The sequence below is a fragment of the Rhineura floridana genome, chromosome 3 (genome assembly GCF_030035675.1).
Source record: "Rhineura floridana isolate rRhiFlo1 chromosome 3, rRhiFlo1.hap2, whole genome shotgun sequence".
Classification (NCBI taxonomy): domain Eukaryota; kingdom Metazoa; phylum Chordata; class Lepidosauria; order Squamata; family Rhineuridae; genus Rhineura; species Rhineura floridana.
The window spans coordinates 73,767,298-73,780,526 of record NC_084482.1 but is presented as its reverse complement, the minus strand read 5'-3'; the positions used below and the strand labels follow the sequence as shown (position 1 = coordinate 73,780,526).

Sequence of the window (13,229 nt, the reverse complement as noted above, 5' to 3'; positions counted from 1 at the left end):
TTTTCTGAACAAACTGGCATTTATCTCCTGACAGTTACAAAGCTCCCACCTGGCTACATCCCCATTGGTCACACATATCCTCCTTTTATACACACACTGGATGGTCTTGTTTTTTCCTCTCATCCACCACATATACAGGAAAAGCAATACATTGCAAGAGCAACTGTTATACCCTCTTTTTGGCCAGAGCTGTGGGTTAGTTCAAGCCTCTTCTCAAACCATCCAATTAATTTATTCTTCTCCCCGAGATGTTACCACACTGTTTGCAGGTACAACTCACATGTCCAGGCAATATCACATGTTAAGAGGCAATGCCCTCTAATGTGTCAACAGTTCATCCCAAGTATACAGTAAAGCAAAAATGCTGAAAACTTTGATTTCCACACAATCCATACCAAGGGCCTTTTTTCTTTATAGCTTGGGCAGCACCATTTGCCAAGGCAGTGAGGTACTGGTGAAAAGGAACGTGAGACAGGAACTGTGAAAACACTGCTTAGCTTAGGATTCAGCTGTTCCAAAGCACATCAAAGAAAAAGGAATACAGAAGGCAAAGTTGTGCTCTTCTGTGGATATTAATGCTACAGAGGAAGTAAGCTGGAAGGCCTTTCATCAAATGCAACAGCTGTGTGGTTTCATTGTCAGGAAGCCCCATACCAGAAACCATGAAGCAAACCCTTGTTATTGTACTGCAAAAGAGCACAGACTTCTGCCAAAACCAGATACATGCTGCATGGGGCTTGTGTTCCTATATGGTATAGAAGCATTCCACAGGATCAGCTTTCCAGAGTCAGGCCAAATTGCTGCTGTTGTCATTTCCTGTATGCAGAGTGGCAGGGATGCTTCTAGTACACAGAGCAGATATTTCATCTTTCCATCTCAGACTCTCCCCAAGAGGAAAGCCCACATCAGTTGATTGACTTTTTCAGGTTGCTCCTCACTGACCCAGTGGCTGCCTTCAGGGATGCACTGAACATGGATGCTTTTCCGCACATTCTGCTGCATAAGCGGGATAAGTCCTCGTTCCAAGAATACATCCTTTTCTCCCCAGATCAGCAGGGTGGGCACCAGTATATCCTTGCGCTTTGCAGGAATCCAGCTGTAGGCACAGACACAGAGGCAAGACATCTGCAAATTTGCACCGGACAGAAGACAGCTCACCACTTTTGCCACTTAACCAAGCTGGGGCCAATGCTACCACTTTCCACCCCAGAAGGCCTCATGCACAGCAGCCATGAGAAAAAACTGTAGGAATCCAGGAAGGCAGCATGCTCACCCTTCAGCTTGAGTTCTAGAACCCAACCTTTCCATTTTATGAGAAATTAAAATATCTCAAAAACCCTTTTGGAACAGTCACAGGATCTCCTCATCCCCTTTTCTGAAAGCTGGATGCATACTTTGGTGGAGGAAGAGTGTCTTGCATCCAGCATTACATAATCTAACAAAGAATTTGTATCCTCTCCAAAAATTAGGACTGGTAGTTTGCTGCTGCCAAGCAGTTTTTCTCCCTGGAGAAAAGTGCTATACTACCTGTACTCAAAACTGAGGAGAAAACAGCTCTCACGTGGACATGTTCCTGTAGTAATTCAGGGCTGGTGTTAAACCCCCAGGCTTCGAGAGGCCATACAGATAAGCCTCCAACTCCTCCTCTGTTAAACGGCATGCTGGATTCTGGGCTCCTGTCTTCTTGCCAGTCATAATAAACTTTATCAGCTGCAGAGACAAGACACAGGACGTGTAGAAGCCAATGAGATGCATACCCCATCCTCCACAATACAGCCTCATTTTTAAAACAACTTTTAAAAATTTTGCTTAAACTACCTGGGCAAGCCAAAGCAGCATTGCCTCTTTTTTCTTTTTAAAAAAGTGGTTCTTCTCCTATATTTTTATCAAGTAGATCTGTGGGGTTGTCACTAAAGCTTTTCTCAGCATTCATCTCCATACTGACAAAAAGTCTGACATGCTGAATTTCTGTGTATCAGGCTGCCTTTAAAAGCACAAGATTGGAGCAGCAAACAACGATTGGAACTGGTTTGGGGAAATGCAAAGCTCCCTCTGCCAGGCTGCATTTTACCACAACAAAACATGCTGTGGCTTGCCATGGTTGTTTCTTCCTCATCCCAAAGACTGCTAGGCACCCAACTCACTGCCTGCCCTCACTATCCACACAGATCATTTGCCACTGACCCATCTGCCCTATTCAGGCAAATGCGGAACGAACGCACTGGCTCCACCCCCTGTTACTGTCCCTGTCCTCAAGTTGGAGGGTGACCATCCACAGCAGGTAGACTCCCCCACTCTACTCACATTAGCTTCCCATGCAATGTAGATTTTCCAGGGTTCTGTGTCAAAAGGGGAGTCTACGTAAAGAGCAGCCTCTCTGTTGCAGATGGTCACCCTAATGCGTGAAAAAGGCTACGATTAGGGATGGAGTTCGCTGCCTAGATCTGATCCGCTTGTATTCCAATAGTTCATCAGTCAATCCTGATCCGGCTTTTTTTTTGTTCCCACTAACTTTTGTGCTTGCTGATTCAATCCACTGTTTGTTTTTGGGGGCGAAGAAAATTACCTAATTTTTAACAAATACTTATGGAAATCCATGGAAGTTAATGGATAATAGCAATTGAAATTATGAAGATAATTATGTAAAATCAGGGGGGAAATTCATGGAAAAGTCTGTGCCAATTACAGCCACAGCCCACCGCAAGAAATCAGTGCCACTCCGAAAAGACAGTGGACTGTCACATTCAGTTAAAATCTGGTACTAAGTCCGATTTAGCGGATATTCTCTCCCATCCCTAGCTACGATTACTCCATGTTTAGCAGAAATACCCCCACCCTTCCAAACTTCTTACAGGTGAGCTTTAAAACTAGGCAATCCATACAGAATGGGGGAGGGGGAGGAGCTGGGGGACAAGAGACAGAATTATGCATTACTAAACCAAATCAGAGAGCACCATCCTGCATGCACAGCTGAAAACAGGCTGCCAGAAAGGCTTGGGATATACCCATGAAACAGCTGAGATTTGCAGCTCACCACTGAGAGAATAGAATGAACAGTCACCAATGCAGAACAAAATACTTCTGCTTCAAAAAATGACACCCCGCCACACACACCAGGAAAAAATACTGTGAGTAAGCTTATATTCCTAGTGCAAGAGGGCATGAACGGTGAAGCCAACTCCCCAAGCCCCCCCCCAACTCACATAGTAGTCATCTAAGGACCACAGGAGCTCTGGCAGCTTTCGGAGCTGGAACAGGAGCATGTAGTTGGATCGCAGCACCTGGATGGGATTACGTGGAAAATATTCTGCAAAGTTGAATGGAAAATAAGTTGTGTGGCAAAACTGGCATTGCCCTGACACACCTAAAATGCCACTAGATAAAAAAATCTTCAAAAACAAAGTGGAAGGGATCAACTGGGATTTCCCTCTATCTATTTCTCCCCTAACATTTAGGTCAACTTCCAGTCCAAGCAATGAGAAAAAAGCTAGGTGCCATTTTTTGTTTGTTTTTTAAATGAGTCCTGGTGTCAGGCTTCCATTTATCCACAAGCAGTGCTCGTGTGCTGCAGCAGGGCACTTGGATTGAGTAGACAACCTACTTCCCAATTTTAGAATTGAATAGAAATTTTACAAAGATAAAATTTCAAGATACCTAGATGACTGTGTCTTAGAACAGTTGGTCATGGAACTGACCAGCGGGTCAATGACCCTGGACTTAATCTTAAGTGGCACCCAGGACCTGGTGCAAGATGTATGTGTTGTCGAACCGACTGGGAGCAGTGAGCATAGTGCTATTAAACTAAACATACCTGTAAATGGCCAATTACCAAGAAAATCCAACACAGTCACATTTGACTTCAAGAGAGGAAATGTACCAAAAATGAGGGGATTGGTAAAATGAAAGCTGAAAGGCAAAGTCAAGAGGCACAAATCACTCCAAAATGCTTGGGAGTGGTTTAAAAACACAACATTAGAAGCTCAACTGGGGTGTATACTGCAGAACAGGAAAGGTATCACCAGGCCAAGGGTATGCCAGCATAGTTAGCAAGTAGAGTTAAATATGGTATTAGAGGCAAGGAGGCTTCCTTCAAAAATGGAAGTTTGTCCAAATGAGGAAAATAAAAAGGAACACAAACAATGGCAAAATAAATGCAAGGAGACAATAAGGGAAGTTAAAAAATATTTTGAAGAGTACATTGCTAAAAACATAAAGACAATTCTTTAAATACATTCAAAGCAGGAAACCATTTAGGGAGGCGGTTGGACCCTTGGATGACAAGGGAGTCAAAGGTGTGCTAAAGCAGGATAAAGACATTGCAGAGATGCTAAATGATTTCTTTGCATCTATCTTCACAGCAAAGGATATAAGGCAGATCCCTGTGCCTGAACTAACTTTTCAGGAAGGGAGTCTGAGGAACTGAGGCAAATAGTGGTGACGAGAGATGAAGTTTTAGGCTTCATAGAAAAATAAAAACTGACAAATTGTCAGGTTCAGATGGCATCCACCCCATCGGTTTTTAAAGAACTCAAATGTAAAATTGCTGATCTTCTAACAAAAATATGTAACTGGTCCCTCAGATCTGCCTCCATGCCTGAGGACTGAAAAGTGGGCAATGTAACACCAATCTTTAAAAAGGGATCCGGGGAGATCCCAGAAATTAGAGGCTGGTTAGCTTAATGTCTGACCTGGGAAAACGGGTGGAAAGTGTTGTCAAAGATAAAATAACAAAGAATATAAAAGAACAAGGCTTGCTGAAGCAGAACCAGCATGGTTCTCACTAATCTATTAGAATTCTTTGAGAGTGTCAACAAGCATATCGATAGAGGTGATCCGGTTGACATAGTATACTTAGACTTTCAAAAAGCTTTCAACAAGGTACCTCACAAGAGACTCCTGAGTAAGCTTAGCAGTCATGGAATAAGAGGAGAGGTCCTCTTGTGGATCAGGAACTGCTGAAACAGCAGGAAGCAGAGAGTAGGAATAAATGGACAGTTCTTCCGATGGAGAGATGTAGAAAGTGGAGTTCCCCAAGGTACTGGACCTGTGCCTTTTAAACTGTTCATAAATGATCTAGAATTAGGGGTAAGCCATGAGGTAACCAAGTTTGCTGATGATACTAAATTGTTCAGGGTCATTAAAACAAAAAGGGATTGTGAAGAGCTCCAAAAGGACCTCTCCAAACTGAGTGAATGGTAAAATGGCAAATTCAATTCAATGTAAACAAGTGTAAATTTATGCACAATGGAGCAAAAAAACTTTTTTGCATATACGCTGATGGGGTCTGAACTGGTGATGACTGAAGAGGAACAAGATCTTGGGGTTGTGGTAGATAGCTCAATGAAGATGTCAACCCAGTGTGTGGCAGCTGTAAAAAAGGTAAATTCCATGCTAGGGAACATTAGGAAAGATATTGAAAATAAAACCGCTGATTCCATAATGCCGTTATGCAAATCTATGGTGCCACTGCATTTGGAATTCTGTGTACAGTTCTGGCTGCCTCATCTCAAAAAGGATATTGAAGAGTTGGAAAAGGCTCAGAAAAAGGCAACCAGAATGATCAAAGGGACAGAGTGACTCCCCTATGAGGAAAGGTTATAGCATTTGGGGCTTTTTAGTTTAGAGAAAAGGCAAGTAAGAGGCAACATGATAGAAGTATATAAAATTCTGCATGGCATAGAGAAAGTGAATAGAGAAAAGCTTTCCTCCCTCTCTCATAAAACTAGAACTCATGAACATTTCATGAAAGTGACTGTTGGAAAATTCAGAACAGACAAAAGAAAGTACTTCTTCACACAGCGCCTAGTTAAACTATGGAATTCACACCCACAAGAGGCAGTGATGGCCACCAACTTGGAGGACTTTAAAAGAGAATTAGACAAATTCTTGGAGGATGCTATCAATGGCTACTAGCCATGATGGCTGCGCTCTCCCTCCATAGTCAGAGGCAATATGCTTCCAAATACCAGTTGCTGGAAACCACAGGAGAGGAGAGTGCTCTTTTGCTCAGGTCCTGCTTGTGGGCTTCACATGGGCATCTGGTTGGCCACTGTGAGAACAGGATGCTGGACTAGATGGGCCACTGGCCTGATCCAGCAGGCTCTTATGTTCAGTTCCTCCAGAACGATCTGTAGTGCAACAGTGACAGGGCCTCCCAGACTCTGCATCCCAAGGGCAATGCAATCATAGTGGCCCTTATCTGCTGAGCATGCAGCCCCTGACAGATTCAGGCTCCTCTTTCCCTTCCCCAATCCTGCTGAGAGCTAAAAAAGCAGGATGCAACAACTGTGAGCACCAAATCACAGGATAGGACAAGCCTCACCTGATAAGACATGTAGTTGAACAGCATTCATCACAATCAGCTTCTTCACCATACTGGGGTAAGTGGCAGCAAATTCAGAAGCTATGGATCCACCCCAGTCATGCCCTACCAGGATGCACTTTGGAATCACTAAGAAAAACAACAGACAGAAAGCTTCAGAACAGAGACAGTGTCGACAGTTATCTGTCTGTGGGATGTTAAAAGCCTGTGAGATCATTTCCCAAACTCACACATCCACTCATTCCCAGGAGGAAGCCACATTAAGAATTGATGCTTTAGAAAACTTAACTAGAACGAGCAGACGGCATTCTCCTCCCACTGCCACGGCAAAACAAACCCTTCTTCTAGCATAACCAGTTCCATTCTTACCATTGGAGCTCAGAGCTTCAATAACGCCATGTACATCTTCAATCACAGCATCTCTATGATAATGCTCACAACCAGCTGGTGCATCAGAAAAACCATAGCCCCGCAAATCGAGTGCTACCACCTTAAACGCCTGCCTAAACTCCTGCAACTGATGGCGCCATGTGAACCTGTTGAAATACATCCAAACCATATAAAGGGTTAAGTTCAGAGAAAGGCTTCCCTGCCTGCAAACTTCCAGGATGCCAATGCCCATTTTTGTTATGTTGCTTTAGTCCTGCTCTATGGCCTTTATTGCCTCTCAGTTTGTTATCTGTTGTGAAGACTGCTGTACAGTAGGGCCCCGCTTCCCAGCGCTCCGCTAATGCAGCGGCTTTCATTCCTCATTTTAAAACCGCTTTTGCAGCATTTTCGTGCGATGCACCCCATTATACTCAATGGGGTTCCGCTTTACGGTGGGGGTCCGGAACGGAACCTGCCGTATAAGCGGAGCCTGCCTGTATTTACTGGGTTGAATCCAACAACATTGCAATAGGGCAATGATTTCTGCTTGCAGAATGGAACTTCTCACCCTTCTTTTACCCCAAACTGCTCCAGAGGGTTGATGGGATACCCTGGGCAGACTGGGGGGTGCAGGTGGCAGTGCAGCATAAGTGGAAAGTGTTCTGCTCATGGAATTATTCACTGGATGCTGCCCATTGTATTTATGTTGTGTACAAATAATTTTATTCATGTTTACTGAACACCAACCTGGAATCTCTGGATGAAGTTTAGAAATATTTTTAAATAAATACAAATAATATTTGCCTTTTTCCCTTCCTCACCCTCTAAAAATCAAGAGTCTCTCATCAAGCATTTGCTTACCTTAACCTGACCACTTTTACATTTTTTCTTCCATTATTAAAACTGCAAGCTACAGGCCAAGAACCATGTTTTTTCTGCATTCTATTTAGTGTATATGACAGATATTAAATAAATGCTGACAATTATAATGTAATGATGAACACCTGAGAGTTATTCACTGTGCATCATGAGAGGTGGATAGCATATAACAGGATGTGAGGAACATCATCACTTCCAGGTCCCTTCCTTTAGGAAGCTAATACTTCTCTCCAAGATCTTTTCCCTAACTCTGCAGTAAGCTCCTCCTCGCAAAGGTGCCAACTGCCACACCGGCTGACACATCTGTGGCCTGTACTTTCTCCTTCAGCCACACCTGGACTAAACAGGTATCAGCTCCATGCATTACTGTTTTTCCTGCTCCCACACACAAGAGCCACACTCACCAGTTCTGGGGAAATCCATGCAAGAAAAGCATCAGCTGTGCTCCTTCCTGGCCAGCTACAACATAGTGGAGCCGCAGTCCTGAGTTCTTGAGCCCCAATGGGACAGAGAAATAGGACAGTTACACACAGGCACAGACAATAACCAAGCGATAGAGCTTTGCATATAGAAACGTCCAGATTCATAGTCTGTGACATCTTCTGTGTTAGAAGAATCAGGTAGTAGCTGATGAGAAAAACTCCTCAAGACCTTGAAAAGCTGCTGCCACTCACTATGAAAATACTGGCCTAAATGGGTCAATATTTTGACCTGGTATTAGGTAGCTTCCTATGTTCCTCCCAGCCTTTCAAGAACACCAGCAGCCCAGGAGCCTACCTTCATCTCACAGCTGCCCATGAACCCCCAAATATGGGTCTATGAGGAGCCCCCCTTCTCCTTCCACTGTACTCACTTTTAGTGTCAGATAGCGGTGCTCCCCATGTGAGGCATCAGTGAGGCAGCTCGGTGGAGTCTCCCGACTCTTCTTGTGGAACACCTGGCAGGGGCCCCTAGTCAGCCCCTGCCATAGTGCCCACCAACAGTAGAAGACTGCAGCAAGGCAAGAGGCACTATACACAGTCAGCCAGGACGTGACGTTAGAGACCTTCAGCATCAGGCGAGTAGGGATCAGTAAGAAGCGATAGAGAGATGCCATCCTCTCTTATTGTCCAGGGCTGCAAGGCAAAGACTGTAGTTCAGTGGGACAGAACATGCTTTGCAGGTTCAACCCTTGGCATTCTCAGGCAGAGTTGGGAAGGACCCCAGTCAATGTCCTGACTCAGTATAAAGCAGTTTCCTATGTTCTATTGAGAGGATTCCTCTCTCAGATCAATGGTCTTAACTTCTTTTGGGTCACAGACCCCTTTGAAGATTTGATGAAAGTTACGGGCTCCCTCCCCAGAAAAATGCACATAAACACATACATGCAAAATGTTGCATACAGTCTATTTTATTGCATTGGAAATTGATTTATTATTATTTTTGCATGTGGCTTACGGACCCTCTGAGGCCCATCCATGGACCCATTTTAGATTCTTTTGAAAATGGCTTTAGACCACACACCAATGCACATTTCAACCTGCATCAGTTTTGGCAACTTTCTAACGAAACCAGATTTCCTATGAATGTGTGGTGCAGGGTGCCTGGCCAGACATCACGAGGAAGGAGGCTGAAATCAAATTCTTCTTTTACAGCACCATGGTGCAATAGCTCTCTTTTTGGGTGCTTTGGCAGCTCCCAGCTTCTGCGGGCTATAAATGAAGGGAGGGATCTTGCATAAAAGCTACATGTAGCATAGCTGGGGTGCAAGGAGGCATCACCTGGCACAACAAACTCAACAAAACACACTAAGGCTGCAATCTTAACCCCACTTACCTTGGAGAAAGCCCTTTGAATTCAGTCGGACTTACTTCTGAGTAGGTATGGTTAGGCTAACCCAGAAACCTCTTGTCAGCGAGGCTAATCTACAAAGTGGCTATTTTTTCTTCCTGGCAGCCACATTACAGAGTCCTGCTATAGGTGCAAAGGGTAGGAGGCATTTCCGTAGAAATTCTGCGGTGCGAAATGTCCTACCTGTAATCTTCTCAAACCCACGTGGGGATGATTATCCCCTTCCCCAAGCTGGCAATTTAACGTTTCTGGCTGCTTTACAGAAAGTGCTCGGGCTCCCAAGATAGCAACTAATCCGAATCAGTATGCCATTGAACCAACCGGCAATCAACAGAAAAGTCACCTTCACACAATAAATTCTGGCGCGAAATATTCCTTTAGTAGGCCGTAACTCAAATACCACGGACTAACACGTCGCCCCCCGAAAATGTTAGCCTAAATCACTCTCGCTCTTCCCCATCTATCTTCTCCCGCCTCGCCTCACCTCGCCTGCTCATGCTCTTGACTCCAACCAATTCACTTCTGCCGCCGCCTCCTCGGCCCTTTAAAGCAAGGGCCGTCAACCGTTGTCTCTGCAGCTCATTCCACCCCACAAAACTCGGGGTGGGGTAAAAGGCTGGAGAGACGGGGGAAGGAGAGATGGGGAGCGGAGCTCAACGCCTCCTGCCCAAACCTCCTAGTCTCTCCGTTCCGCAGTACCTGCATTGGGCACAGAGCTCCATCCGGGCAGAGCAGAAACAGGCCAACAGGCTTCTGGCCGGAGTCCGACCGACTAGGCCTCTCTCTCTCGGCGGAACACCCATGCTGAACCCGCTCCAACGACGGGAGGCCCTGTTCCCAGCGGCTCCTCCCTGCCGGCCTATTGTGCGGCTACCTCGGCTTGGTGGCGCGGATTCCGCTTCGGGGGCTGAGTGATCACTCAGCGGCCAGGCGGGGCTGGATGTCGCCCGAAGCAGATCCCGCCTCCTACAGACCTGCATGACAGCGAGAGGGAATCGGTATTCATCGAGCTCTTTCCTCCCAGGCGGATCTGTTAACGCCCTCTTAACTCTCAGGGGCCTCTGGTTGTTCGGGGGTTGGGGATCACGGCCCGACGCATAAATGGCCTTTTCTTTAATAGTAGCTGAAGAACCAACTTACGCCTTCTCCACCCGCAGTCATTCACATGCTTTGCCAAACTGAGAAGGGGAACAGCTGCGGCGTAACTGACCCGGCTGTTGGACTACCAACCCGATCAGATTTTAGCCTTTACTCAAGTTCTTCTGGATCCAGCAAGGCAACAAGCCACTTTGGGCAAGAATGTCTGCAAAAATTATTCTAGGGAGGGAGGGGAGAAATAAACGAATTGTTACTTCAGGTCACTGACGACACTCCACCCACCATTACAGTTAAATTCGAGGAGGGAGCGCCGCTTGAGGACATTCTTGGTTGGGATATACTGTAAATAGGCGAAGAGCGGGATTCAACCCAATTCATTTCAGTTTAAGCCACTCGTGCACTACCACAGGTGGACTGATGCAGGGGCATCTTAGTAGTAATGGCACATAACACAGAATTAGAGATAGATATGAAACAAAATGTTCATTCCCAACTAACTGTTTGTTCTGGAATAACTAAAGGGTAATTTCTGAGAAAGGTGAATGTTTCCTTTAAATAACAATTTCCTAAGAAGATGTCAAGGAGTTTGGTAGTTTACTGGAACAAACAGGTTTATATTTAGGCACACAATCCTATGTGTATCTACCCGTTGAATTCCAGTGGGACTTACTCCCAAGTAGGTGTATTTGGGATTTCAGCTTTAAATGTATATAGAACAGATTTGAAAAGGTACATGTCCCAAATTATGCCAACACAGTTTAAAAAAAACATAATTACATGTTTATACCGAGGAACTCAAGGAAGTGTACAAGGGCATTCCCTACCCTATTTTTATCCTCATAACTAGGAGTTAAGCTGAGAGAGAGTGGCTGGCTCAAGGTCACCCAGTGAGTTTCCCGGCTGAGGGGAGATTTGGACCCAGGTCTGCCTAGTCCTAGACTGGGGGTGCCTGGACCAAGTCATTTGGGGTTATGTAGCCTAGAAAAAAAAGGCAAGTAATGGCGGGGAGACATAATAGAAATGTATATAATTATGTATGGTGTGGAAAAAGCGGATAGAAAGTACACTAGAACCTGCTGAATGGTGGGAGATTCAGACAAAAGGAAGTACTACTTCACACAATGCATAGGAAAACAATGGGATTTGCTAAAAGGAGTGTTGGCCACCAATTTCGAGAGCTTTAAAGGGAGCTTGACAATTCCTGGAGGAATGGATTATCAATGCCATGGTAGCTATATTATGCTACTCTTAGGCTTGGAGGCAATATACTTCTGAATTGCAGCTCCTTGGGGACAACAGCAGCAGAGTGCTGTCGTGCTCATGTTCTCCTTGTGGGCTACTGGTTGGCTGGCCCCTGTGAGAACAGAGTGCTGGACTAGACTGACTAGTAGGGCTGTTCTCACACTGTTATGATTTATTGCAATTATTTGTATCCTGTCTTTCAGGATACAAATCCTTTCAAGGCTGTAACATCAATACACCATAAGCAACATGACATACAGTAAATCATCAGTTGGTGGTAGTTGGCCCAGGACCCGGGATTGAGGAATTCTGCTGGAGTGGGCTGCAGAGACTTCTCTGTCTTCCTTTCTCTCTCCTTCTCACAGAGTATTTGCTGTTATTTACAGCTATTGGGTGCTGCCTCCCCAAAGCTTCCAACAGGAAATAAACAATTAAACAGTTGATAGCAATAAGGCCACAATAATAGAGCGCCTACACACTCTGGGAAGAGGTAGGGTTTGTAGCCTTCATCTCTGGAAACCTGCTGGAACACAGCAGCCACAAATGTCATCAGTGCAGAATGAAAACAGCTGGCCTCGTGCAGGGAGAAGCAGCCTCTGAAATATGTGGGTAATAGTTTATCTATTGTGTGATATCCGAATTTCGCAAGAAAATATTTTTGTTATTTCCTATACAGCTGAGTGTTTTGCTTCTAGGAGTATCTCTAGGTCACAGGATGCTGTAAGTGGGTGGACCTTGTCTCTCTCTTGGAATTTTCTTCTAATGTAACTGCAGGGAAAGTGAGAAAAAGGCAATGGTTGGATATGGGGGAGATATTTTTCTGGTTGAATGTTGAAAAGTGAGGGCAACTAGAGCATTTAGTTCTGGAATAGCCTCAGCAGTAGTACAGCTAGTACTACTAGGATTTGGGGGCCAAAGTCCAGCCCCCCCCCACAGAGATCAGCAAGTGATGGGGGCAGTGGCAAACAGGCCCCGCACATCAACACCTGGGCTGGTATGGGCATGTCAGGACCTTCTGGGACTAGTCACTACAACATCTTTATTAAAAAAATATAGAGATAGGGAATGGCTGGGTAAAGGATAAGTAAAACTGACTGAGGGGGAGGGGAGGGGAGCAGGAAGAGGAGGAGGGGCAAAAGGGAGGTAATGGGAGGAAGGAAGAGGGGAAGGCAGGTTTGATCATTTGCATGCTTATTCAATGGAATTTACTCCTCTAAAGTCATGCTTAGGATAGGTAAAACTGACCATGGGGAAGAGGGGAGAGGGGAGGGGGGAGGGGAGGGGAGGGGCAAAGGGAGGGGGAGGGGAGGGGCAAAGGGAGGGGGAGGGGAGGGGCAAAGGGAGGGGGAGGGGAGGGGCAAAGGGAGGGGGAGGGGAGGGGCAAGAGGGAGGGGGAGGGGAGGGGCAAGAGGGAGTGGTTAGGAGGAGGGGTTAGGAGGGAGGAGGAGGGGAGGACAGGACAGGTTTGATCATTTGCATGCTTTTTAAG

The 13,229-nt window shown here is 45.5% G+C and overlaps 1 protein-coding gene and 1 long non-coding RNA gene across 7 annotated transcripts in view; one reads left to right on the top strand and one right to left on the bottom strand.

Moving 5' to 3' along the window:
* EPHX3 (epoxide hydrolase 3) lies at positions 1-12,228 on the bottom strand. Of its 5 annotated transcripts, XM_061616575.1 has the most exons (9): positions 11,999-12,228; positions 10,541-10,717; positions 8,424-8,685; positions 7,975-8,060; positions 6,692-6,858; positions 6,323-6,451; positions 3,204-3,307; positions 1,562-1,710; positions 1-1,096 (listed from the first exon to the last, which is right to left on the bottom strand). In XM_061616575.1, the coding sequence occupies exons 3-9, from the start codon at positions 8,664-8,666 to the stop codon at positions 877-879; spliced, it is 1,098 nt and encodes a 365-aa protein (XP_061472559.1). In that variant the 5' UTR covers positions 8,667-8,685; positions 10,541-10,717; positions 11,999-12,228; the 3' UTR covers positions 1-876. The 5 variants fall into 5 exon arrangements, with proteins under 5 accessions (XP_061472559.1, XP_061472558.1, XP_061472560.1 ...); XM_061616574.1 differs by lacking the exons at positions 10,541-10,717; positions 11,999-12,228 and adding an exon at positions 10,100-10,500; XM_061616576.1 differs by lacking the exons at positions 10,541-10,717; positions 11,999-12,228 and adding an exon at positions 9,885-10,089.
* Positions 12,208-13,229, top strand: part of LOC133380060 (uncharacterized) — a 42,609-nt gene continuing 41,587 nt past the window's right edge. For both annotated transcript variants that reach the window (XR_009761358.1, XR_009761359.1), the window contains exon 1: positions 12,208-12,345. This is a non-coding gene — a long non-coding RNA (uncharacterized LOC133380060). The remainder of the gene's footprint in view (positions 12,346-13,229) is intronic.

Bases quoted from the DNA above. Each gene is read 5' to 3' on its own strand.
- EPHX3 (XM_061616575.1), bottom strand. From the start codon at position 8,666: ATGGCATCTCTCTATCGCTTCTTACTGATCCCTACTCGCCTGATGCTG. The intron at 6,859-7,974 runs GTGAGTGTGGCT...GTATTTCAACAG, and splicing joins CATGGATTTCCCCAGAACTG to GTTCACATGGCGCCATCAGT. The intron at 3,308-6,322 runs GTGAGGCTTGTC...TCAACTTTGCAG, and splicing joins TCAACTACATGTCTTATCAG to AATATTTTCCACGTAATCCC.